Source organism: Medicago truncatula, chromosome 7, assembly GCF_003473485.1.
Source record: "Medicago truncatula cultivar Jemalong A17 chromosome 7, MtrunA17r5.0-ANR, whole genome shotgun sequence".
In the NCBI taxonomy this organism is placed as follows: Eukaryota; Viridiplantae; Streptophyta; class Magnoliopsida; order Fabales; family Fabaceae; genus Medicago; species Medicago truncatula.
The window spans coordinates 24,983,957-25,011,019 of NC_053048.1; the positions used below are offsets into that span (position 1 = coordinate 24,983,957).

The 27,063-nt window shown below is 35.7% G+C and overlaps 2 protein-coding genes across 2 annotated transcripts; one reads left to right on the forward strand and one right to left on the reverse strand.

Moving 5' to 3' along the window:
* The first annotated feature begins 2,303 nt into the window (after positions 1-2,303).
* Positions 2,304-5,447, forward strand: LOC11438470 (cation/H(+) antiporter 4). Its single transcript, XM_003622760.3, has 3 exons — positions 2,304-2,576; positions 3,062-4,105; positions 4,332-5,447. Exons 1-3 carry the CDS (start codon positions 2,304-2,306, stop codon positions 5,445-5,447), a joined length of 2,433 nt encoding a protein of 810 aa, XP_003622808.3.
* Positions 5,448-6,130: 683 nt separating this feature from the next.
* LOC11432664 (uncharacterized protein At5g48480) lies at positions 6,131-7,636 on the reverse strand. The gene is made up of 2 exons (XM_003622761.4): positions 7,272-7,636; positions 6,131-6,619 (listed from the first exon to the last, which is right to left on the reverse strand). The coding sequence occupies exons 1-2, from the start codon at positions 7,544-7,546 to the stop codon at positions 6,397-6,399; spliced, it is 498 nt and encodes a 165-aa protein (XP_003622809.1). The 5' UTR covers positions 7,547-7,636; the 3' UTR covers positions 6,131-6,396.
* Between the last annotated feature and the right edge of the window lie 19,427 nt (positions 7,637-27,063).

Genomic DNA, 27,063 nt, shown 5'->3' on the forward strand with positions numbered 1-27,063 from the left:
AATTGTACCTCCTGTTTTCTATTATTCGAACTTATTGCGATAGAATAATAGTTTCTTTATTATAAAAGAAAGTAATTGGGTGCTGAAAGTGTATAGTAAGGATTTTGATCCAAAAGTTAATTAACTTTTATCAAATAGTTCATATTTATTTTGCTAAAAACAAATAAAAAAAATACAACTACGTCTTCTATCGTAGGAGATCTATTCAGATTTCCCACCGGAGACGAAGCAGTCAAAAGAACATAGTATAATACGTCGAGCAGTAAATCATAACAAGAAAAACAAGATCCTAACGTTTTTTATTTTTTGAAAAGAAAAACAATAGGTGGAAAGTTGGATTCAATGATTAGATTAAGTGAAGAACATATTCTTAACATGTTCTTTCAACACTAGATTTTTCTTCACACTATCTTTCAACAATTTTAAAATTCTAAAAATTAATTTTTAGAAATTAAAAAAATATAAAAAATTCAGATAATTTTTTTTTTTAATTCGGTAATTCATTTATTGAACGTTAGAATTTTTTTTTTGAAAAAATGAAAAAAAAATTGTTCAGAATTTTTCCAGAATTTTATTTTCTTAGACAAATAAAAAACTTTAATTTTAAAATATTTTTTTTAGGATTTCTATTTTATTATGAAATTAAAAAATATATTCTTTTTAGAAAAATAAAAACTTATCTTAGTTTCCAAAATTTTATTTTTATTGAAATAATTATTATTTTTTGCAAAAAAAAAAAAAAAATCTAACATTCAATAAATGAATTACAGAATTAAAAAAAAAATCATATGAATTTTTTTATTATTTTTTAATTTCTGAAAGGGCATTTTATCTGTCAATCTAACAATGTCCTGAAAGGGCATCTTAACATCTTCTCTTGGCTTCTCACTTCTCTTGGTTTTCTCCCTTTTTCTCCAAAAACAGGTTTCACGTAATCCTTGTTTTTTTTTAATTCTAACTCTCCCCTTTTATATAAATTCTTAACCTACTTATTTTCTCTTATTTCCAAATCTACCTTTCAAATCTCAATATTCTATTCTAATATTTCTATAACGAATGACAAATATATCTCTATAACATATATATTTCTACACCAAATAAGAAATATATTTCCACAACAAATAACATATATTTCTACAACAAATAACATAATATTTCTGCACCAAATAACATATATTTCTACAACAAATAACATATATTTCTACACCAAATAACATATTATTTCTACACCAAATAACATATATTTCTACTACAAATAACATAATATTTCTACACCAAATAACATATATTTCTACAACAAATAACATATATATTTTACAAATAAATATCAACATATAACATAACAAAATATCACTCATCTAATTTCCAAAACAGCCTCCACAACTTAATCTTATTTTATTTTCAAATCATATTCTATTAAATAATAAAATAAGTCACTTAATAAATCAACAACACATCACAATAATCATATAAATCACATAAGTCATAAAAATAGACTCTAAACTCAATAAAATATTCAAATAATGAAATAGGGCGTTACAGGTAAGGTTTTTTTGGATTAAAGGTTTTGCTGGTGTTTTAGAGCTTGGAGAGAGGAGATTAATGATCCAGTGTAGAGAGTGTATAATAAGATGTGTGAATTTGATTAATCTAATGGTTTTAAATAATGGTCCACTAGTGAGGGATTTAATAGGACCTTCACCCTAGAATCCACCAAAGAAATAAATGGGACCTAATAAAATTTATTTTGTAAAAAAAAAAAAAGTTATTGGTGAGACGGTGAACATGACCAAAAATAATAATCGAAAATTGAAACGCAGATAAAAATAGCTATTCAATTTCAAATGAAAAACTTGAAAACTAATGAAAATCACGATGTTTAACGGTAAAACAATAATAAAAAAATTGAAACAGATAAAAATAGCTATTCAATTTCAAATGATAAACTTGAAAACTAATGAAGATAAGGATGTTTAACGGTCTCCAGTTTCTGTTTTAAAATGTGTGATGATGCAGTTTAATAATTAGAAAAACAAGCTGTTAATTTCTGGTATTATTGTTATACCATATGAATATGATTATTTGTTAATGATACGTAGCTGTTAAAAATGTCACACCCATGCATAATAACGTAATTGTTTACAAATGAAGTAGTTATATTAAAGACACATCTTGTTACTTGTTCATATTAATTAAATTTGTTTACAATCTTACACTCTTCAATTCAATTCAATTCATCATTCCATTCTCCTTGTGTTTTTGGAGACATAATGAATCAGGACAAATCAGAAAAATTTACAAATATGATATTAGATCGAACAATTTTTCCACGTTCATCTATTAATGCAACAGCCTCGGATCCTGACGGCAAATTTTTAGTCTTAAATGTTTGTATTGACATGCCACCCAAGGTTACATCTGATGGCAATTGGGCTAATCATGATCAAGCTGCAATGCCTATGCAATCCACTTTGCCATTGTTAGAGCTTCAAATTCTCACAATCTTTGCCATTACTCAATGCTTTCATTTGGTACTTAAGCGTCTTGGGGTCCCTTATTTCGTTTCACAAATCATGGTAATAATAATTCTTATGCATTTCACACTTCTTTTTTTTCTCTAGCTAGTTTGAGATGTAAATTGAAAACATATAAACACAATTTTCATGGCATAGCTCTTTAGGGAAGTTCATTTGAATGAATATCAAAACTAATGAAAACAATTTTTTCTTCTTTGTTTTTTTAAAAAATATGATAGTATTAATTTTTTCAATCTATTTACTTATTTAAAAGGTTGGAGTAGCAATGAAAACAAATTAAAGACATAGAAACATGAAATTCATCTATAATTTCGTTACCAAGGTTTTTTTTTTTAGGAAACGTTGCTAAGTATTACACACAACAAAAATTAGAACAACGTCAAATTATTCTTCTCTATTTTTCGTTGTTAATTCAACTTTTTCTAAAAGAAATGATTTGATGAGATACTTGTTACATTTTAGTTTTTATTTAAAAATATATTTGTTTTCATGGCGTCGAAATTAATGATACATAAATTTTGCAGGCTGGTTTAGTTCTAGGACCATCTTTGAAGTTTTCAAAAACATGGACTGGATTCAAAAACATCTTGTTTCCATACGGTACTGAAGATGTAATAAGTGTAATATCCCTAATTGGATATGCATTTTTCCTGTTTCTAACTACTGTAAAAATGGACTTCACCATGATAACAAGAACAGGTAGAAAAGCATGGACAATAGCTTTTTGTTCCTTTTTGATTCCAATGTTTTTTGGTCTCCTAGTGTGTTACAGATTCCAAGAATTTTGGAAACTCGAGATGGGAAATTTTGAAGCAAAAAACCTTCCTGTTATAGTTATAGGTCAAAGTGGTTGTTACTTTGCTGTCATAGCTTCTTTGCTTTCTGACCTTGAGATTCTTAACTCAGAACTCGGACGTTTAGCACTCTCAACAGCTATGGTTATGGATTCTTTCAACTCAATTGTTACAGGAATTGGCACAGCTTTTATTAGCAGCATCAAAACAGATTCACATGATAATGGGGATGGAAAAGGAACTCTTAAAGCCTTTTTAAATGTTTTCTATTACTTATGTTTTATGGTAGTGACTCCTCTTGTGTTGCGTCCTATATTGAAGTGGTTTGTTAAAAAGACACCAGAAGGTAGACCGATGAAGAAAGTATACATGTATATTGTGTTCATTATTGCTCTTGCAGTTGGAATGTTGGGATTATTGACAAAGCAAAGTGTTCTAGGTGGAATTTGCATTGTTGGTCTTATTGTACCTGAAGGTCCTCCATTAGGAACTGAAATGATTAAGCAATTGGAATTGTTTTGTAGTTGGTTCCTTTTTCCTATTTTTGTCACAAGTTGTGCTATGAAGGTTGATCTTAGTGTACATGTTAAAAGCGACTATATTTATGTTTGGCTTGGCATTATTGTTGCTGTTCATTTGTTCAAGATGCTGGTGACCATTGGAATTTGTTGGTATTGTAACATGCCTATGGCTGATGGTTTGTGTCTTGCTCTGATGTTGAGTTGTAAAGGTGTTGTGGATTTTTGCAACAATGTGTTTCTTCATGATTCCATGGTAATTTCTTTAACTAATAATCATTTCAAAAACATAGTAAGTTATAGCTCATTTCAACACAATGATCACAAAGTGTTTTTTAAAATCCAGGGACCAGTACCGTGTAGCACAAGTTAGAGTGGCTAATAATATAATGAACTTAAAATAGTAAATTCTAAATGGTTTCTTCTGATTTACTTGTTAAATAAAATTTATCTAACTGTTGTCCACTATAACGTATGTGCAGCTTTTGAGCAGTGAAGCACTATCCGTTTTGAGTATAAATGTGTTGGTGATTGGAACCTTGGCACGCATTGGTGTGAAGTACTTGTATGACCCTTCAAGGAAATATGCAGGTTATCAAAAGCGTAACATCTTGAGCTTGAAACCAAGCTCAGAACTTAAGATAGTTTCATGCATCCTCAAACCAAGTCACATAATTCCCATAAAGAATGTTCTTGACATTTGCAGTCCAACATCAAACAATCCATTGGTAATTCATATCTTACATCTCTTGGAGCTTGTTGGAAGGTCTTCTCCTGTTTTCATCTCGCACCGGCTTCAAGAAAGAGTTGGTTCAAGTTACCACACTTTCTCTGAAGCTGTCATTGTTACCTTTGATCTTTTCGAACATGACAATGCTGGTACTGCATCAGTGAGTACCTACACAGCTATATCGCCAGTGCGTTTCATGCACGATGATATTTGTTATCTTGCATTGGACAAACTTGCATCCATCATCATTCTTCCTTTTCATCTGAGATGGTCAGAGGATGGTTCTGTTGAATCAGCGGATGAGACCACAAGGTCTCTGAACACCAAGGTTCTTGAAAGAGCACCTTGTTCGGTAGCGATCCTTGTGAATAGAGGACACTCTTCTCCATTCAACCACAATGAGAATTCAAAGCAAATTGCCATGATTTTCTTGGGAGGTTCAGATGATAGAGAAGCATTATGTTTGGCTAAAAGGACAATCAAAGAAGATACTTATCACTTGGTTGTGTATCACTTGGTTTCAACAATCAAGAATGATGAATCCACTAGTTGGGATGTTATGCTTGATGATGAGTTACTAAAGGGTGTTAAGGGAGTTTATGGTAGTGTAGATAACGTGACATATGAAAAAGTAGAAGTCGAAAACACTTATGATACCACGACATTCATCTCAAATATAGCGATTCAACATGATTTCATTATAGTTGGGAGGCGAAATGGCATCAAATCGCCTCAGACACAAGCACTTGCATCGTGGACTGAGTATCCAGAGTTAGGTGTGTTGGGAGATTTGCTTGCTTCACCAGATACTAATACCAAAGCTTCAATTTTAGTTGTGCAGCAACAAGTAATGCCTAAGGCATCATAAACATTTAATACATGTACAAACACACACCAGTTTTTTTGTATGTAACATTTTAGTTTTCTATACATATTCTAATGTTGCAGATCATATTTTTCATCAAAATTCAATATTGTAGATACTTCCTGGAATTATTTGTCCTCTAATGTGAATATTCATTTGAATGCAATTGTGAGAATCAATTATTCGCATGCGACCATTTGTTACAATTATTAAATTGTACTTATTATTAAAATGTCCTTATTTATGAGAAAAAGGGCATTTTATCTGCTTTCCCATGTGAACACAGACCCAAACAATATCCTGAAAGGTTTGTCAATCCAACAATGTCCAAAAAAATTAAAAAACAAAAGATAGATTGGCTATAAAACTGATCGGGAGGTGTCAACCTTGGTCAATCAAAAAGATGGACCCTACATCATGATATTTGTTGCAGTGCAAGGGCAAAACATTTCAAAACGAAATAAAACATTAAGAATTGAAAACAAAAATAATGCGTGAAGTCCACATTTCGAAAGTATATGATAACATTTCATAATTGGTCCCTGCGCTTTTCTTTTTTTGGTTTAGGTCGAAAGTATATGATAACATTTCGAAAGTATTTAAGGGATGAAAGTTTAGTTAAATGGATCAAAATAATTATACTCAACGAATTAAAAATGGAACGTGCACATAATAAACAATAGCGATAAACAGCGAAAATACATTCATTCATTCATCGAACTATTAGATAATAGACTTCCTCCATAATGCAGTAAAGTACCACCAACATATCAAAATATTAATTAACCTAAACTCATAGGGATAATAACAGTCATCAATATCCAAAAGAACCATGAGACTTGTCTTTTCTGGACAAAATAGTCATTTCAACTTAAATTCTAATTAAAAAACTAATAACGAAACTTAAATTCATCTTCTACGGTCAGATCATCTTCACATCATCGGACAGTCATCAAGCCTCCACGTCACCAACAGCCTTCTTCGCAGGAGTGCAGAACTGCCAAACGTAACCGTATGGATCAGTCACCTTTCCCACGCGCCCACCACCACACGCGCCTTCACACTCAGCTACTTCACCTTCAGCAACTGCTCCAGCACTCACTGCTTTTGCTATCGCAGCTTCAATGTTCTCAGATTCAAGACAGAAAACGACACCGTTTCCACCACTCTTCACTCTGTTACAAAAAAAAAAAACAAAGTAACTATTTCAGCAGAGAACAAAAAGCTACGAAGAGACAAAAACCGAAAATCTAACTTCCATTAAAAAACAATAAAATAAAAAAAATATTAGAAAATAGTTTAAAATTCAAATAAAAGACAAACTCAATAGTAAAAGGAAGGAAATAAAAACAAATAAATGATTACAGAAACTAGCACAAAACAAAAACAAAACTATAGCAGAATGAAAATGACAAAAATGAAAATCTCAACTAAATAGAAAAATAACTTTATCCAAAAACAGATCAAGCATATATAATAAACAGAAAATGCCAAAATAACATGAAAAATATAAAATATAAAAAAAATATTTATCAACCATATTCTTCATACAGTAAAATACTTTAAAATTATTTTTCATATAATATAATATAAAAATAAAATATAACAAAAATGAAACAAAAAAGGTAACAAAATAACTACGGAACATACAGAGACAAAACGAAAATCACAACTATCGACAAAAATATTATCCGAAAACAGATCAAAATGGAAAAAGTAGAATAAAAATGAAAAACAAATACAGAAAAAATGTAAGAAAATAATAAATGCTACAACATTTTCAGATCTAGAACAAAAAAAGGAAAAAAAGCGAGAATAGAAACTCACAGTTTAGCGGAATCATCAACAGCATCAGCAACAAGGAAGGAAGCACCAGCGATCTTGAGTTCAGCAGAGAGAACAAGAGGAAGCTCTTGATCAGCCTTACGCTTAGCGTTAAGCGAACGAGAAACCTCTTCAGCGGCAAAAGCGTTCTTGTAGAACACAACAGCGTCGTTAGCTTTCGGAGCTTCAACGAAGAGCTGAGGCTTGAAAGCGACGAAGGAAACAACGGGAGAAGCGGTTTCAGAAGCAGCACCGTTTTGAGGAGTTTCGGAAGCCATTGTTGAAGGTGAAGGGAGAGAAATTGGAAACCCTAGGAGAGAGAAAGTTTGAAGGTGGTGAAAATGAAATGAGAAGAGTGTGAAGTGGAAGGGAGTGGTGGGACAGTGTTTATATAGAAGTTGGAAGCGGGGAAAGGAAACGTTGGGAGGGTAAAATGGGGATTTTGTGGAAAAGATGGGGTTAGTGGTTAGGGCATTACTTTACGGGTATTAGTAAAAAACTTTTGGAATGTTTGAGGAAAATGGAAGGATTCGAATCGTTTTCTATTAGTTAATATTCCCTCTATTTTAAAAATATTGTTCATATTTTTTAAGAAATGCAATGAATAAAAAGATGATGGTTATTTAACCAAATTATGTTTATTAATTATTGGTTAGTTTTTGATCAAAAAAAAAAACTATTGGTTAGCTTTAAAAGTAATACTTTGGAAGTAGTGTGCAGAGTATTAATTGGAGGTAAAGAAAACGTTATTATTGCAAAAGAAACTGAAAGTGAAATTCATTTTAAAATAATATTTTTGGCTAAAGCGACACTCATTTTAAAACGAAGGAGTATTAATTATTTTTTTAAGCTAATTAATATTATAAAAAGTACTCGTAGTGCAGTATTTGTTTCTTGTAACACTAGAAATAAATTAGGTTATTAAAAGGAAAATTAAATTTGTCAATAAAAAAGGAAAATTAAAAATAGATTATTTCATCTGTTGTAACATGAATCAATCTATATCACTTTTTCCATTTAAAAAATAAATCAGTCTAAATTAAAAATATATCTCTTTAAAAATAAATCAATAATGATTATTTTCGTTATAAAATGTGTAAGGTGCAACAACAATAGTCCACCATTGTATCTAAATTACAAAGTAATTTCTGATTTATAATTTGTTAGCCAAAATGATTTGAAGTCAAAATAGATAAGCCATCAAAGATTATTTTGACTAATAGGGTGCATAATTAGAAATTATCATGAAGAGTCGGTAACTATTTTGACTAATAAAGTGAACAATCAAGAAAACTGCTAAATAGTTCCCTTGAGACATTAGTTAAGAGAATACAAATAGAAATATTATGTTATGAAATGGTGAAAAGTGATGAATTTAATTTTTTTCAAGTCAAAATGTTGTTGAATCTATTGCAAACATGCTAATTTTGGTTTGCTTAACAATCAAAACTACACTTTGTAATTTCATTGCATTGAAGAACTATTGTATCTACTCAAGTTAAGAGGAAAAAATGATTATTTGTCTAAAAATAATTTAGTGTATATATATCAACAATGCACAAAATTTTTACACAAATATCGAACGATATGCCGTCATATCAATTAATGAGGTATGAAATCATAATTATTTTTTAAAAAGACAAGTAGTATAATATATTATTTGTTTAATAGTATATATGAAGGAAAGGAATAAATTAAACATTTTAAAAATAGTATCTGTTTCTGGTTAAAAATAAATCAGTCTTTTTTTATTAAATAAAAAATAAGTAGTAGTCATTTTCGTTAATATGACTGTCGTCATTTTGAAAATGTTGGATAATGTAGTAACTAAAAATGCCCCTGGTTTTTGGTTGAATTTACGAAACAACGCCATTAAGAAGACTCCAACGGTTTTTTATGGATTACATTATTTATTATTTATTAGTAATACTATTTATTATTTAAATATTATTTTATCTGTACCAACTCTTTTTTTGAACTCTGTACCCACTCTTGTCTTATGTGTGTTCAAAAGGTATTTTGGTTTTTCTTTTTTTTTAATATATTTTAGGTTAATTACATTTTTAGTCCTCACATTTTGATATGTTCAAAAAAATTATCCTGTCTTTTTTAAATTGAACAAAACCGTCTTTACACTTTTTTTGAAGAAACAAAAATGGAATATATTACTATGAACACCGTAATTGTTGAAGCACAAAACGTGTCATAACAATTACGAAAAGATCACAACCCTGTCAAAATTACATCAAAGATAATCGATGCACATACATAAAAGCGGGCTCGACCACCAACTATGTGTACAAAAAATAAAGACTATGTTACTAGTTTTCAACCACCACAAGGTATGTGATTTTACTTTATCTAGCAATAGTGGTATAGAACTTTGACGATTTTGAAATAACCTATCATTCAGTTCTTTCCATAAAACTGAAACACACTGAAGTCAAATCAAATGAAATAAGGATCAACGCGATTTCAAGCCACCTGCATATTCAATAAATTGCACAAAATGATCTGATATAGCATGAGAATCTACCCCTTCGACACCAAGCCAAGCCCGCACCATAGGCCACAATGCACCAAAAATTGGACAAGACAAAAACAAATGATTCATGTAACACCCTGTTTTCCCAATATACAAATTTCTTAAATCATTTATCAGAGTAAGCATCATAAACAACGGGATATCACATATAACAGAATCCAAAACAGTTAAATAATAATTTAACCAATTATCGTAAACATTGCAGCGAAAATTATATCATAATCATAAGACGTTTTGGCACGCAGGTCCCATCAAAATAATCTTAAAAGAGTTAGTTCAATATCACAAATAGCATATTATTCACGTAATAGAACGAAGCATGCATAACATATAGCCCCATCCCGTTACGTATCAGAGTGACCTAGACGACTCAGTGAAGGCAAGGCCACTCACGACGGAAACTGCACACTAAGCACGATCACCTGCAAGTTACCCATATGAAGGGCAACATTTTCAAGCAGAAGGGGTGAGATTTCATAACAAAATAATGTTAATCAAAGTAATTCGAATCATAATTAACATCACATTAATCTTAAACAACTTTGCGTAACAAGTAAACATTTATCACGTAATCGCATATTCAATCGTCATCAACAACATAGCATATTAGACATGACAATGCAACAATGCTCTTAGACTCCTTATATGCATGTGGTACCAATCGTCATCATAAGTATTAATATACTTTAATCGTGCGGAGGACAAAGCTCCTAATAAATCGTGCGGAGGACAAAGCTCCTAATAATCGTGGTGAGAACTAAGCTCAATGAATGCTAATGCATGGACTCTTATCAACAAATCACCGTAATCAACATATCAATGAGCATCCAATAATTTGGAGCTAAACGTCATCATTTCATCATATATAGACATTATGCACTTAGTTAAACAACAGCAGCAGCACAGTCAAGTCACAACAACGGATGATATCAATATATCAATTGCAATTCAATAGCATCATAATATTTCATTCTTAATCTTACATAATGTATAATACATTAATTCATGCTCAATTAATATCAACGTATCTTAAACAACTTTACAGACTGCATTAAACGTCATCATTAGGTTTCATTACCAATTAGGGGTTCACTCATGATCAAAACGTGCGACACAGATCGCACAAACACTCAAGGCACTCCAATCTGGAAGTGCTCGCGAGGCGAGAGTTCTTACTCGCCATGGCGAGTACAAGTCAAGTTTCAAACTAATGTTGTTCTGGGTTCAATCTTGTCCTACATTCATCCCTAATCATTACTAGGTATGTTCAGGCACTCAAGGTCCAACTAAAAAGTCGAAATTACAAAATTTAACATGCTCTCTGCCTTAGCTCGCTATGGCGAGTAGGGTTGCTCGCTGTGGCGAGCGGTACCAAAAGAACTCGCGAGGCGAAGGGAAAGGCTCGCGTGGCGAGCGATGAAGTTCATCACTCACGAGGCGAGCGATGAAGTTCATCATTCACGAGGCGAGGTTCATAGCTCGCCGTGGCGAGCGACGAATGTTGCTACGGCCAGACTTTCTATTTTCACAAAAATTCAACGATTCACATGGTTCTAAGCCTGATATTGATTCCAAAGTTCGTCCTAAACATCATCTAAGGTCTAGGGGCACTTTCTACATCAATTTATCCAATTCTTACCGTTCGATTATCAATTATAGGGATTTGACCTAGTTTTCGTTTTCTCCAAATCAATCCTAAAACTTGCTAACTAATCATCAGAATCACAATTAATTAACACTACTGAGTTATTAGTCTCACCCTTACCTTAAGTGTAGAAATCGCAGCCCTCCAAGGTCTCTCTTGCTCTTCTCTTGGTTTTCTCCCTTTTCTCCAAAAACGTACGTACAACAATGTTTTCCTAAAACTAGGTCTAACTCTTATATATCTCCTCTTAATTACTTATCTTATCTCACTTTCTCCCCCAACACTATGTAAAATATCAAAACAGCCCTCAACTAAATATTTTATATTATTTTCAAATCTTTATTTTATTTAACAATAAAATAAGTCCCTTAATCTTATCAAATCTTCCAAAACTCATAACTTATCACAATATCAACCAAACCATCAATATAGTCATAAATCATTCAAATCATACCAAAATCATGCATATATTATATAAATATAATATAATCGCCTAAACTCGATTAAATAAACAATTAACGAAAGTGGGCGTTACAATTCACATCTTCAACCTGCCCACATCCCGTTACACAAAACCGATTTTCCACAGATAGAATTCCACGTTCTACCAAAATTGATTTAGTAGGTAAACGATCCCTCAACAGTCGCCAAGCAAGGATATAAACTTTTAAAGGAACCTGTTTATGCGAGATTAACTCCATATTTTGATGAACATGAGGTTGTTCATGTGATGTCAACAAGTCATATACACCACGAACAATATAACCAGAAATCTGATCCGGCAACCACAACCACCGTCTTTACACTATCATGTTTTTTGCACTTTCGGTCATATAATCCCTATTTTACCCTACAAAAACGCTGATGCATCAGAATTTTAAATAATGTGGCCAAAAAAACACATATGTAACAATGTCAACTTGAAAAATGTCATTAACATGTAGGGTTGGGAATAGGTCAGGCCGGCCTACAGGGGCCTATGGTCTGGCCTATTTAAGTCTGGCCAGGCCTGGCCTGTTTATTAAAAAGGCTATCAAAAAGCCTATTTAAGTAAATAGGCCAGACTTAGACTATCAAAAAAGCCTATGAAGCCTAATAGGCTGGCCTGTTTATGCATGTGAGGCTTCATAGTGGACTTTTTAAATAGGCTTTAAAGCTTTATAGTGAAATAGGCTTTTAAGGCCTTATAGTAATGATAGACAAGTCTTACACTGAAATAGGCTTTGAGGCCTATTAAGCCTATTTAAAAGTAGATAAAATGGAATGTTTAGTGACTTTAATAGTGAGTAGACCTGTAAATAGGCTTTCAGGCCAGACCATGCTTTTAAATAGGTCAGACCAAGCCAAAAAAATAGGCCTATGAAAGGTCATAGGCTAGGCTCAGGTCTGCAAATTTTTTCGTAGGCCAGGCTCAGGCCTATCAAAGCCTGGCCTGGCCTATTCCCAACCCTATTAACATGTCATCAAATTATCTTTTTTTAATTGGAAAAATAAATAAACAATTATTTAAAATTACAATTTAACTAAAAAAATAAATAAAACTTAAATTACAAAATTACAAATCTAACTTCTTCTGTTCTTCATTGCTATTGCTATTTTCAAGCTCGATAAAGAAACTTCATCTTCCTCCTTATCAAATAGCAAGTCAGCAACATTATACCAAAATAAAAACAGCAGTTGCGGGCCATAAAAAACACACACAAGTGGTCAAACCGAATGCAAAACAACCGCAAACCAAACACCGTCAGTCGCACAATCAACAAACAACCCCAAAATTTCGAAAACATGTGCACAAAGAAGCAGCCCTCGCCTCTTGATTGAACATATGTTCCAGGCACCCACCAATGGAGCTCCATGCTCATTCATTTCACAGAGAACTTAGAAGAAGATTTTGACACATATGAACCCAAAACATTTAACTTCATATTTGAAAAACATAAAAGTTAACAAATGAATCCCATGAACTTTCAATAGATTATGTGCCTGTGGCTTTATTTGAAACAAAAGAATAGATAAGCACTTATTGTTGACGCCTTTTTAGATTCTTCGATGTAGGAGAAAGAAATGAAGGAATGAATTCTAATTTTTTAAGCCTTTTCAATTTCTTCAATCCCACCCTCCAAGCAAAAGTTTACATTTTAGATTCATTCATTTACACTTTGTTGGTTGTGAAGAGAAGTTGTGAAGAGAGAAATAGGTGAGAGAGAGTAAGAGAAGAGAGAAATAAGTAAGAAATAGAGTAGATTTAATGGATTGTTTGTTAGAAGAGAAATATAGAAGAAATAGAGAAGAAAGAAGTGTTGATTACTTTTGAAAGTACTAAAATGCCCCAAATTAAAAATTATTTTTTTATAACACTAAATTAAAAATCCTTCAATCAACATACACTAATTTATTTATGTATGTTAATTTATTTATTAAACTACAAAATATTTTTATTTTTATTTAATTTGATTAGATTAATTATTTTTAGTTTTTGGACAGGGTTTAAATAATTTAGTTGTGGTAAAAAAAAAGTTAACGAAATCAACTCATAAATCCATTTCCAATGTTGGTCTATCTACTAAACTATCACTTGGGTATCCAGTAATTTAAAAATCCTTCACGTACAGTGCCGAGAGATTATAGAAGGAACAACAAGATTAAATAGGAACAAGGGTAAATAATTAGATCTAATATTTCAATACAAAGGTAAAAAAGGAATAACAAGATTAAAAGCCTTCTCTCCCCCACTTTCTTCCCTATTGCGAGGAGACATAAAAAGGTGGTGGGTCCCACTATTTTTTAATCTCTCTTCCCTATTTCTCTTCATTCCAAACAAGAGAAATTTGGTCTCTCTTCCCTCTTTCTCTCTTCCTTATTTCTCTTCAACCAAACAGACTGTTAATGATGTACATGATCTTTATTATAGACCACATACATCATTAAATGAATGAACATAAATGTAATTTTTTTGCTTATATTAGTGACCGAATGGTGTATGTGTTTAAAGCCTTTTTAAAAAATTTCAATCCCATGAACGAGGATGGAAGAAGGAAAAGACGGAAGGAATTGAATAGGATTTGAGTGCCTCCCAAATTTTGGAATTAGGGATTTTATCCTTCTTTCAATTTTATTTCCTTTTTTTCAATATTTTTTTTTTTATTTTCTGAAATATTTAAATTGTTTTTTTAAATTAAAAAATGTTGTTTTAATGACATGTTAATGTCATTTTCTAAGTTGGCACTGCCACATGGGTGTTCTTTTGCCACATCAACATTTTTGGATGGTAAATTGGGGGTTAGAATCAAAAGTGCAAAAAATATTATAGTTTAGGGACGGTTTTGTTCGATTTGAAAGAGGTAGACCATTTTCTTGAGCATGTCAAAATACGAGGACCAAAAGTGTGATGAAACCTACATTTTAATATAAATATAAATAGATGTTAAAGATAAACAAATTGAAATAAATGTTAAATTAAAATGTTGTGATTAAATCTTTTGAATAAGTGGCTATTATAATATTTAAGATTTTAATTAAAATAAATTTAAAATCATTTCTAACATTTGTTTACATTCAAAATCACTTAATACTAAATTCTTCTTTAAAATTTTAAATATAAAATTAAATATGGTTTTGTCCCTATAAATACTAGCGTCCAGACGGGCACTCCCGTGCCCGGTCTGTCCGCTCTTTCTACTGCGCTAACGCATGTAACTCATAAACAGTATGTTTTTCAACAACAATGTTGTTTAGATTTTCTTGATATATCTTGGAGAAAATTATTAGAATTAAAAGAAATATCATACATTCCCCTCAAAAAGAGAAAGTTCTAATGTGATAAAAAAATGTAAGATAGATAATACATGCACTTGTCTAACATGAAGTTATTTACGATTTACTTAGTTTTGTGATGCATACTCATCTATATAAGAAATATGAATATGCATGAAACATGAGTGAAATTTATGCGAGTGGGTTTCACGAAGACAATAAATCTTTCCTACCGCTAACACAATTTATAAAAACCTTTATTGATTAGAGTTTAATCTTTTTGCATTTGTCTAATATTCACCCATTCACCATCTCTCCTATTAAAAGAAAGCTCCCTCTTTACCCAATCTACCTCTCTCTTATTGCATTTGTCTAATCATTTTTATCCCTACTATTGAGTTTCCGCTTTAGTACACTTTAATCAAAGCCACACAAAATTTGAAAAAAAGTTATTTTGGTGGTTTTTTTTATGTCGTGAATTCAGTTTAGCAATTTTGTAAAAAAAATATTTTTAGTGTTTGTAATTTAAAAAGGAAAAGTAAGCCCTCCTCTCATAAATCTTCCATCTAAACACACCATTCTTTCTAAAAAAAAAAACATTTCTAAAATACATAATATGTTGAATCACAATCAATATTTCTCACCAACAAATAAATTTTTTGAAAGATTCTTACACACAAAAATAAAGCCTCCCAACAATACCAATGAAAATTCACTATATGTAAGCTTTCCTCAAAGGCAACTAAAAAGTAGAAGAGGAAAAAAAAAGCAGAATATATATTTTTAAATCAAGTGCCAAAGTTATAACAATCATAAATCAATAGCTTGATTAAAGAAACAAACAATAGATACCTAAGAGCACCAAAGAATTGATCTAGGACGGAAATAAGTAAAAACCAAACATATGCAAAAAAAAACATATGAATTATTTGACACACCAAATTACGTTTGTTATACCCTGTTTTTGGACCTAAAAATACTGGGCCCAATTTCATTTCAAACTTTGTCAATTATCAAATTTCAACTGCACAATTCAAATTGCCTCTGCCTCGCAGTATTTTCAATCACAATTTTACCTATGTTTTTCTTGCATAAAACCTTTCGAAATGTCTTTACTCGTCTTGTAAGTCATTCAAAAGTGTCTCTGAATCATTACATTGCTTCTTCTACAGTTTATTTCAAAATTTGCAAAAGTCGTACAGAAGGGTATTTTGGTCATTTCCTGCAGTGGGACCCATTTTCATCCTTGTGACTGTCTCTGAGTCTTTTCAGTTTGATTTTTAGCATTTCATCAGTAAACCTTGTTGAATTCATTTCAAACTTGCATCTGAGTCAGTGTCAAGTCGATTTGAGTCTGTTTAGGTCATTTTTAGCCCTAGGGGCATTTTGGTCATTTCACACAAAATTTCGGCATAGAGAGGTTACTTTGAAGTACCTCATTTAAGCCATTGGTTCGTTTTAGTCCGTTTTGTCAACTTTATTTTTTGTTTCGCTTTACGTTTGGTCAAATTACGTTTTTTATTCAATTTTATTTTTAATTGCATTTTGGTCCCTCAATTGAAGTCCCAAAATTGCATTTTTTGTCCAAACAGTTTTTAATTTCATTTCAGTCCTTACTTTCCTTTTTCAGTCCAATGCCACATGTCAGCTTTCTAATGGTCCAATCACTCACACATCAGCTATAAATACTGTTCACAGTGCCACATAATCCAGATCCATTCATTGCAATACACATCACCAAAAACAGATTCCCACTTTCTCTCTCTTTTCTGTTAGATCAAAACAAAAATTTCTCAAGAACACAAAGAACCCTAACCGAAATTCATCATCAATTCTCAGAGATTCGTGTACGAATCTTCATCATTAAATCGATTCCACCGCAATACAAGGTGCGAATTCCTCACCGGAAGTGAAGAACTCAAGCACCGATCACGGTGGGAGAAGAAGAAGGGAAAATCGAATCTGTACAGAGGAACGAGAAGCAACAGAAACGCAAGCACGCGAAGAACACGAAGCAACAACGCCAAGCCAAGAGTCACCGCAATCGTGAGTTCGAAGTGCCAAAGAGGTAACCGCCGTCGTTCTCCCTCTTTTCCTTTCCGTTTTCTTAAGTTTTTTTCATCAAGGTTCAAGTTTAGATCTACTCCGATTCAAAACTCTTTTGAAAAATCTAAGCTTGGATTCGAGTAGTATACAAAAAAGGATGTTCAAAAACGTAAAAAGTTTTTGAATCGGAGAAGTTTCGAACTCCGGCGCGGAGGCGCCACCGCCGTCCGCCGCGCCGGAAAAGCCATGTGAACCGGAGAAGGTGACCGGAAATCCTAGAGAGAAGTGAGAGCTTCTCTCACTAGATTGAGGGAAGAGAGAGAAAGAGGAGGAAAAAATGAGAAAAACCGGTTTTCACACCTATATATAGGCTGCTGAACCGAACCGGTTTACTCTTGGTTCTTTCCTTTCTTTCTCATCCGTTGGATCTAGATTTTAATTCCTGGATCGATCCAACGGTCCCTGTGCTCTCCACCTGATCCGTTTCCAGCAGCATGGGTTTGGGCCTAGTTTTTTCGTTTTTTTTATTTTGTTTGCTATCTGCACCCTGTTTCTTTACTAATTGAACCTCTGCATGTTTGAAAAATACTCTAAAAAATTGCACAAAAAATATCACATGATTCTTGGTGGATTCTCATATTTTTGTGATGCTTTTCAACTAAAAAAAATGATAAAGATCACATGTGATGTTTTTGTTCAATTAGTGTATTTTTGGTCCATGTATGTGCATTTTTTAGTGCAATATTCCTCATGAAGCGTTGACATGTGATATGGCTTCTTGGAGTGAAATTTTATGATGATCTTGCTGCTGATTATATGTGCAATTTGCTGCTTTTGTATATCAATTTTAATTCCCTCTTCACCTTGCAATTTGTATGCATTTTCATTAGTGAATAAAGTGTCAAAATGTTTTGAAAGTGCGCCATAAATTCTAGCATAAAATATGTCCCATCTTTTTTTTTTTTTACACAAAGCAAGACCTCTAAAAACGCCAAAATAAAGGGATTATGGGTCATACATGTGCTAGAGTTTTATGTCCATTTTTCACACACATTTTGCCCCTTTATTTGCTTCTTTTATGTCTTTCCTCTCAATATTTTTTTGTGCACTTCTATTATTCTATGCTTTATGATACTATCCATCTCATCTCACATTTCATTCATCCTATAGTTTTGGCATCATTTTTTTTTTTTTCCATTCATTTCTATATCAATTGGGTTTGTAATAATCTTAGATAGATTAGTTCCTTTTAAAATTCTTCACAAAGACCATAGCATGTATCTAGGACAATGTAAAGGACTATGGACATTATAAGGGATGTACACCGACACGAGCACCGACACTCGCACACACGTCGCATGATTATCGATTTAGGTGTATGTTAGGAATTCGACGCCTAGTGAAATTTCTTCTTCGAAATGGGCTAATTTTTTCAAACAAACTTTGGAGTCAAAACTCCAATGCCTTTTTGTGAAATAAAAAAATAAAGATCAAATTCGACATTTTTCTTCTATGCCTTACGGCTTCTCTCCTCCTTTTCAAAAACCATTTTCCAAATAAAAATAGGATCTCAATCATCTTCTCCCCTCATTCTTCACTCAAATAAAACTTCTTTTTTTAATAAGTAGACAATAAAAATAAAGCGTAGAAATCAACTTAGGAGAATGGTTCTTATGGAATACCATAATCGCTCCGGGTGCCTAACACCTTCCCGTAGCGAAAACGACCCTCGAACTTAGAATCTAAGGGTTTTTTCTCAATTTTGCCCTTCCCAAGAAAAAAGAGAGATATCAACGGTCGAAAGGTTCAAGTCCAATTAATGGCTTGGCACCCAAAAACCATGATAACAGAAATGGCGACTTCACTGGGGATTTTTTTTAGCGGGTCACGCCTAGTTTTCCTTAGTTTATATTCACGCTTTGTTTTATTGCTTACATATGTGAATACTTGTTTATTTTCATTTGACGTGTGGGGTGAGAATATCAAAAGTCCTATACCCGGGCTGAGTGAACTTATGAATAGGTAGAGATATAATCGACAATTCGATCCGAGGGTTGCCTCGTGTATTGGGTTATGCGATCAATCTCACATAGCTGAGGCATTTTGGAAGTAATATTGTCGGCGTGTGTTGTCATGCTTAGGCACTTTGCTTTCAATTGTTCGACGATGCTATGGACCGTAGTTACCAAACCCATCCCTGGCCTTTTTAGGACGTAGTGCGGTGGCTAAACCGAGTGTTGTCTCGAGTTTTAGTCGTCACGCGATACTACACTCAAACTAGACCTTCTTTCGAATAAACATGGAACGGACGTTGTCCCGTGCTACCATGATATACGTAAGAGAGGTTGCAGTTTGGGAACTTGATTAGAACCTTGGTTACTATTATCCTAAGCCTTAGTTTACCGGGCATCGTGTCCGCCCGTGGCTCCTCGACTTTAATCTCAACCCTCCATGTTTTCTCTGTAATTGAAAAAAAAAACAATCATGCATACATGCATTCATGCATAATTTTTTTCTCATGCATTCATCGAAGGATTGGACAAATTAAAAACTTTGTAAACATTACAGGTATGAATTTGCTTGTTTAGATATTGTTTACAAAACTCCTAATTTGTCTAAAAATCCTTCGATGTCCAAAAACAACTTTTGCATTTGCATTTGTACATATCATGCATCATGTGCATCATTCATCAAGCCACAAGAGGTTTCCAAGTGCTCACTGCCTCCTGGTTCTTCTGCCTCAGATTGAAAGGTGGCTCGTGCTCGAAAAGTTTACGAATCAGACAGAATACACCGGACTAGACTCTACAGAAAGAAGAATTCGGCAGCCATGGAAGAGGAAAATGCTCAGCTCCGTACCGAATTAGCTTCTCTGAGGGAAGAATTGGCTAAGGCCAATGATACCATGACTGCTCTGCTAGCCGCCCAGGAACAATCATCCACCGGTTCACCAACAACGACAGCAGCAACAAGCTAGACCTACTTTTCCTCTGATACCAATGCTATATGCTGAGTTGCTCCCGACTCTACTTCTCAGAGGGCACTGCACAATCAGACAGGGGAAGCCTCCACCGGACCCTTTACCTCCAAGGTTCCGCTCTGATCTTAAGTGTGACTTCCATCAAGGCGCTTTAGGGCATGATGTTGAGGGGTGCTATGCTCTAAAGTACATCGTCAAGAAGCTTATAGATCAAGGGAAGTTAACTTTTGAGAACAATGTGCCACATGTCCTCGATAATCCGCTCCCAAATCATGCTGCCGTGAATATGATTGAGATATGTGAAGAGGTTCCCATGCTGGATGTCCGCAATGTTGCAACTCCTCTGGTGCCACTCCATATCAAGTTGTGCCAAGCTTTATTGTTTGAACATGATCATGCTGAATGCCAAGAATGTTCCCGCAATCCTTTGGGCTGCCATGTCGTCCAAAACGATGTCCAGAGCTTGATGGACGGCAATTACCTTACTGTCAGTGATATTTGCGTAATTGTGCCGGTCTTTCACGATCCACCTGTTAAGAGGGTGCCTTTGAGGGAGAGCGTTGAGCCGTTGGTGATAAGGTTGCCAGGACCAATTCCTTATGTTTCGGACAAGGCTGTTCCATACAAATACAATGCTACTATGATAGAAAATGGAGTGGAGGTGCCTCTAGCCTCCTTTGCCACAGTAAGCAATATTGCCGAAGGGACTTCTGCAGCGCTAAGAAGCGGGAAGGTCCGTCCGCCGTTATTTCAGAAGAAGGTAGCTACGCCAACCACTCCACCAGTTGAAGAAGCAATTCCAACCGTTGTTTCACTCATTGCTACAGATGTGAACCAGCCAGGCAAATCTATAGAGGATTCGAATTTAGATGAGATTCTGAGGATAATAAAGAGGAGCGATTACAAGATCGTTGATCAATTGCTGCAAACTCCTTCAAAGATATCTGTCTTGTCGTTACTCTTGAGCTCTGAGGCTCACAGGAATACCTTGTTGAAAGTGCTGGAGCAGGCTTATGTTGATCACGAAGTCACGGTAGATCGTTTCGGTGGCATAGTGGGAAATATTACTGCTTGTAACAACCTCTGGTTTAGTGAAGAAGAGTTGCCGAAAGTGGGAAAGAGTCACAATCTGGCTTTGCACATCTCGGTGAATTGCAAATCAGACATGATATCAAATGTGTTGGTGGATACCGGTTCCTCCCTCAATGTAATGCCCAAGTCAACTCTAGATCAGTTGAGCTACCGAGGGATCCCTTTGAGGAGGAGTACTTTCTTGGTCAAGGCTTTTGACGGATCTCGAAAGAATGTGCTGGGGGAGATAGACTTACCGATAACCATTGGCCCTGAGAATTTCTTGATTACCTTCCAAGTGATGGACATTAATGCATCCTACAGTTGTCTGCTGGGAAGACCGTGGATACACGATGCGGGTGCGGTAACCTCCACCTTACATCAGAAGTTGAAGTTCATAAAGAATGGAAAGCTTGTTACCATTCATGGAGAGGAGGCATACCTGGTTAGCCAGCTATCATCCTTCTCTTGCATAGAGGCGGGGTCGGCAGAGGGGACCGCTTTTCAAGGATTAACTGTCGAAGGTACGGAGCCCAAGAGGGATGGAACTGCCATGGCTTCTTTGAAGGATGCACAGAGAGCCGTCCAAGAGGGTCAAGTTGCCGGCTGGGGCAAGTTAATACAGCTTCGTGAGAACAAGCATAAGGAAGGTCTTGGCTTCTCCCCAACTTCAGGAGTTTCCTCCGGGGCATTCTGTAGTGCTGGGTTTGTCAACGCAATCACAGAAGAAGCAACTGGATTTGGCCCGAGGCCTGTATTTGTTATACCAGGAGGCATTGCGAGAGATTGGGATGCCATTGACATTCCCTCAATCATGCATGTTTCTGAGTAATATACCTTGTTGCTTAAGTATCTTGTTTTTTCAAAAATAACAATCCTCTCGCTCCGCCCAAAGCGAGAGTGATATTTGATGTAAGGGCATGTTTGTTTCGGCATTGCCGTTGATTAATAAAAATTTTGTCGTTTCTTCCACGACTGCTTTTTTTAGTACCTTTTTTCCTTGGAAATAATGGTAATGCCAGAAAAAACCAAAACATCTGTATTTTTCTTATTAATTTCAAAAATCTGCATAAAAACCCTCTTTCTAAAATCATCCAATCATTTTACGCAGATTGAACTATAATGAACCCGTTGGGCACAGTAATCCTGCATTCTCTCCGAATTTTGAATTCCCAGTGTATGAAGCCGAAGATGAGGAAGGTGATGATATACCATATGAGATCACTCGGCTACTTGAGCAAGAAAAGAAAGCCATTCAGCCTCGCCAGGAAGAGATTGAGCTTATCAACATAGGTACCGAGGAGAACAAGCGAGAAATCAAGATCGGTGCTGCTCTAGAGGAAGGGGTTAAAAAGAAGATCATCCAACTCCTCCGGGAATATCCGGATATTTTTGCATGGTCGTATGAAGATATGCCAGGTCTAGATCCTATGATTGTGGAGCATCGGATCCCCACCAAGCCTGAATGTCCTCCCGTCAGGCAGAAATTGAGAAGGACTCATCCAGATATGGCTCTCAAGATTAAGAGCGAGGTTCAAAAACAGATTGATGCGGGTTTTCTCATGACAGTTGAGTACCCTGAATGGGTTGCTAATATTGTACCTGTGCCAAAGAAGGATGGTAAAGTCCGGATGTGTGTTGACTTCAGAGACCTGAACAAAGCCAGTCCAAAAGACAACTTTCCATTACCTCATATTGATGTGCTTGTTGATAATACTGCTCAGTCTAAGGTGTTCTCCTTCATGGACGGTTTCTCCGGTTACAATCAGATCAAAATGTCTCCGGAAGATAGAGAAAAGACGTCTTTTATCACTCCATGGGGTACTTTCTGCTACAAAGTGATGCCGTTCGGCCTAATAAATGCTGGTGCTACCTACCAAAGAGGAATGACTACTCTCTTTCATGACATGATTCACAAAGAAGTCGAAGTATATGTGGATGATATGATTGTAAAGTCAACAGATGAGGAGCAACATGTTGAGTATTTGACGAAGATGTTTGAAAGGTTGAGAAAATACAAGCTTCGATTGAATCCTAACAAATGTACATTCGGCGTCAGATCCGGCAAGTTATTAGGCTTCATTGTCAGCCAAAAGGGCATTGAAGTCGATCCTGATAAAGTCCGGGCCATCCGAGAAATGCCAGCTCCACAGACCGAGAAGCAAGTCAGAGGTTTCCTCGGACGTTTGAATTACATCTCCCGATTCATATCTCACATGACCGCAACCTGTGGGCCGATCTTCAAGCTACTCAGAAAGAATCAGCCTATTGTATGGAATGATGAATGCCAAGAAGCCTTTGATAGCATCAAGAATTACCTGCTGGAACCACCTATCCTTGTCCCACCCGTGGAAGGAAGGCCTTTGATTATGTATTTGGCAGTATTTGATGAATCCATGGGATGCGTACTTGGTCAACAAGATGAGACTGGAAAGAAAGAACATGCTATCTACTATCTAAGCAAGAAGTTCACCGATTGTGAAACTCGGTATACAATGCTTGAGAAGACTTGTTGTGCTTTGGCCCGGGCCGCTAAACGCCTGCGTCATTATTTGGTGAATCATACAACTTGGTTGATATCCAGAATGGATCCGATAAAGTATATCTTTGAGAAAGCGGCTGTTACCGGGAAGATTGCACGCTGGCAGATGCTTTTGTCTGAATATGATATTGTGTTCAAAACTCAAAAGGCAATCAAAGGTAGCATTCTTGCCGATCATCTTGCTTACCAACCTCTTGATGATTACCAACCAATTGAGTTCGATTTCCCCGATGAAGAGATCATGTATTTGAAATCCAAAGACTGCGAAGAACCGTTGATTGATGAAGGTCCAGATCCCAATAGCAAGTGGGGTTTAGTCTTTGATGGTGCCGTCAATGCTTATGGTAAAGGAATTGGGGCAGTCATTGTATCCCCGCAGGGGCATCACATCCCTTTTACCGCCAGAATTCTGTTCGAATGTACAAACAATATGGCTGAGTATGAAGCATGTATCTCTGGGATCGAGGAAGCAATTGACATGAGAATCAAACACCTCGACATCTATGGAGATTCCGCGCTCGTCATCAATCAGATAAAGGGTGAATGGGAGACCCACCATGCCAAGTTGATTCCTTATCGTGATTATGCGAGACGTTTGCTGACATATTTTACAAAGGTTGAGCTGCACTATATTCCTCGTGATGAGAACCAAATGGCTGATGCTCTTGCTACTCTATCCTCCATGTTTCGAGTGAACCATTGGAATGATGTGCCAATAATCAAAGTGCAACGCCTTGAAAGACCTTCGCATGTGTTTGCTATTGGGGATGTGATCGATCAGGCTGGTGAAAATGTGGTTGACTATAAACCCTGGTACTACGACATCAAACGGTTCTTGCTGAGCCGTGAGTATCCGCCGGGTGCTTCCAAACAAGATAAGAAGACCCTGAGAAGATTGGCCAGTAGGTTCATGTTAGATGGAGATATTCTGTACAAAAGAAACTATGACATGGTATTGTTAAGATGTGTTGATGAACATGAAGCGGAGCAGTTAATGCATGATGTACATGACGGTACCTTCGGGACCCATGCTACAGGGCATACTATGTCAAGAAAGTTGTTACGAGCAGGTTACTACTGGATGGCCATGGAGCATGATTGCTACCAGCACGCCAGAAAGTGCCACAAATGCCAAATCTATGCTGATAAGATTCATGTGCCTCCGCACGCTCTCAATGTTATTTCATCCCCATGGCCGTTCTCAATGTGGGGCATCGACATGATTGGAAGAATTGAACCGAAGGCTTCAAATGGTCATCGTTTCATCTTAGTGGCAATTGACTACTTCACCAAATGGGTTGAAGCAGCATCTTATACCAATGTGACCAAGCAAGTGGTAGCTAAGTTCATCAAGAACAATATCATATGTCGATATGGTGTTCCCAGCAAGATTATTACCGACAATGGTACCAACCTGAATAACAATGTGGTGCAAGCTCTTTGTGAAGAATTCAAAATTGAGCATCATAACTCTTCTCCCTATAGACCTCAGATGAATGGTGCAGTTGAGGCCGCCAACAAGAATATCAAGAGAATTGTCCAGAAGATGGTAACCACTTACAAGGACTGGCATGAGATGTTACCCTATGCTCTGCATGGCTACCGTACTACTGTGCGCAGTTCAACCGGGGCAACCCCTTTCTCTCTTGTATATGGTATGGAAGCAGTTCTTCCTTTGGAAGTGGAGATCCCATCTCTCCGTGTGATCATGGAAGCAAAGTTATCTGAGGCTGAATGGTGCCAAAGCCGGTATGATCAGTTGAATTTGATTGAGGAAAAACGTATGGATGCCGTGGCTCGTGGACATTCATATCAAGCAAGAATGAAGACTGCCTTTGACAAGAAAGTCCATCCTCGAGAATTCAAGGTAGGGGAACTTGTATTGAAAAGGAGGGTAAGCCAGCAACCCGACCCAAGGGGCAAGTGGACGCCTAACTATGAAGGTCCTTATGTTGTCAAGAAGGCCTTCTCCGGTGGTGCTTTGATCCTTACACACATGGATGGTGTAGAACTTCCAAATCCAGTGAATGCCGATATAGTCAAGAAATACTTTGCCTAGAAATATGAAAAGAACAGCGTGGTAGGTCGAAAACCCGAAAGGGCGGCCTAGGCAAAAATGCGCTTCCCGGTGGATCGAAAACCCGAAAGGGCGGTCCAGGCAAAAATAAGGGACAAAAAAAACAAATATGAAAAGCTCGCTGAGATTGTACACAACTCAGGCAAGAATGAGCGTCTCGATGAGCCGAAAACCCGGAAGGGCGGTTCATGCAAAAATGAGATTGAAACAAAAGGCAAGTAACTATATCTGGCTAACCACCGTCCCCCTTGGGGCATCTGCGGCTGTTAATGACCATCTTCATCAAAAGCTCTTATGCTTGCGAATTCAAAGTTTCTAGGAAATGTCATGATTACTGTGTTCAATGTACCACCAACCAATGAAATTACCATTTTCCAAGCTTTGTAAATCCGTGGAGTCACGCCTTCGGCTGACCACCACTCTTATACATCAATTTGAGCCTGTGCTTTTGTTTGAAACTCTATTTTCTTTTTACTTTCAAAGCTATATACAATTTATTTTCCTTCTATTTTGATAATGACAATGCTTGAAACAAACATTTTTGAAAATTGAAAACTTTTTGTCTATTTTGAAAAGCAAACCTGAGCAACAGGGTACATTCAAATGAACATGCATGAGCGAGTGTGTGTTGGTGTCTATTTCAATATATGTTACAAGCAGGTTCTCCTCCAGGATAGTTTGTGGTCAATGGCAAGAATGAAAAAACAGAATGAAAATGCATGAAAATGAATAGGCTCGCTAAGTTGAAAACCCGGAAGGGCGGCTTAGGCAAAAATGAGCACCCCGCTGGATTGGCAACCCGAAAGGGCAGTTCGGGCAAAAATGGGGCATTGAAAAGAATTTATTTCCCCGGTGGATCGAAAACCCGAAAGGGCGATCCAGGCAAAAATGGGATAAAAAAAAAATGAAAATGAATGAAAATTGAGAAAATAACATGCAAAAAAGCATTGACCACAGACGCAACGTCCACGATACATCCGGCATTATTCCCAGTAGAGTCTCCCGAGATTCTATCCCCAGCAAGTTGCATAGCTACCTGCCCTCAGCCTTGGTTCCGACACGTCTCCCAACGACGTCATCTCCAAAGAGGATTTCCAAGAATGTGTAATATAGCACGAGCCACTATGTGCCCAATA

Excerpts from the sequence above, each read along its gene's own strand:
- LOC11438470 (XM_003622760.3), top strand. The coding sequence starts at position 2,304 with ATGATATTAGATCGAACAATTTTTCCACGTTCATCTATTAATGCAACA. Across the intron at positions 2,577-3,061 it reads ATTTCGTTTCACAAATCATG|GCTGGTTTAGTTCTAGGACC; the intron begins GTAATAATAATT and ends TAAATTTTGCAG. Across the intron at positions 4,106-4,331 it reads TGTTTCTTCATGATTCCATG|CTTTTGAGCAGTGAAGCACT; the intron begins GTAATTTCTTTA and ends ACGTATGTGCAG.
- LOC11432664 (XM_003622761.4), bottom strand. The coding sequence starts at position 7,546 with ATGGCTTCCGAAACTCCTCAAAACGGTGCTGCTTCTGAAACCGCTTCT. Across the intron at positions 6,620-7,271 it reads GTTGATGATTCCGCTAAACT|AGTGAAGAGTGGTGGAAACG; the intron begins GTGAGTTTCTAT and ends TTTTTGTAACAG.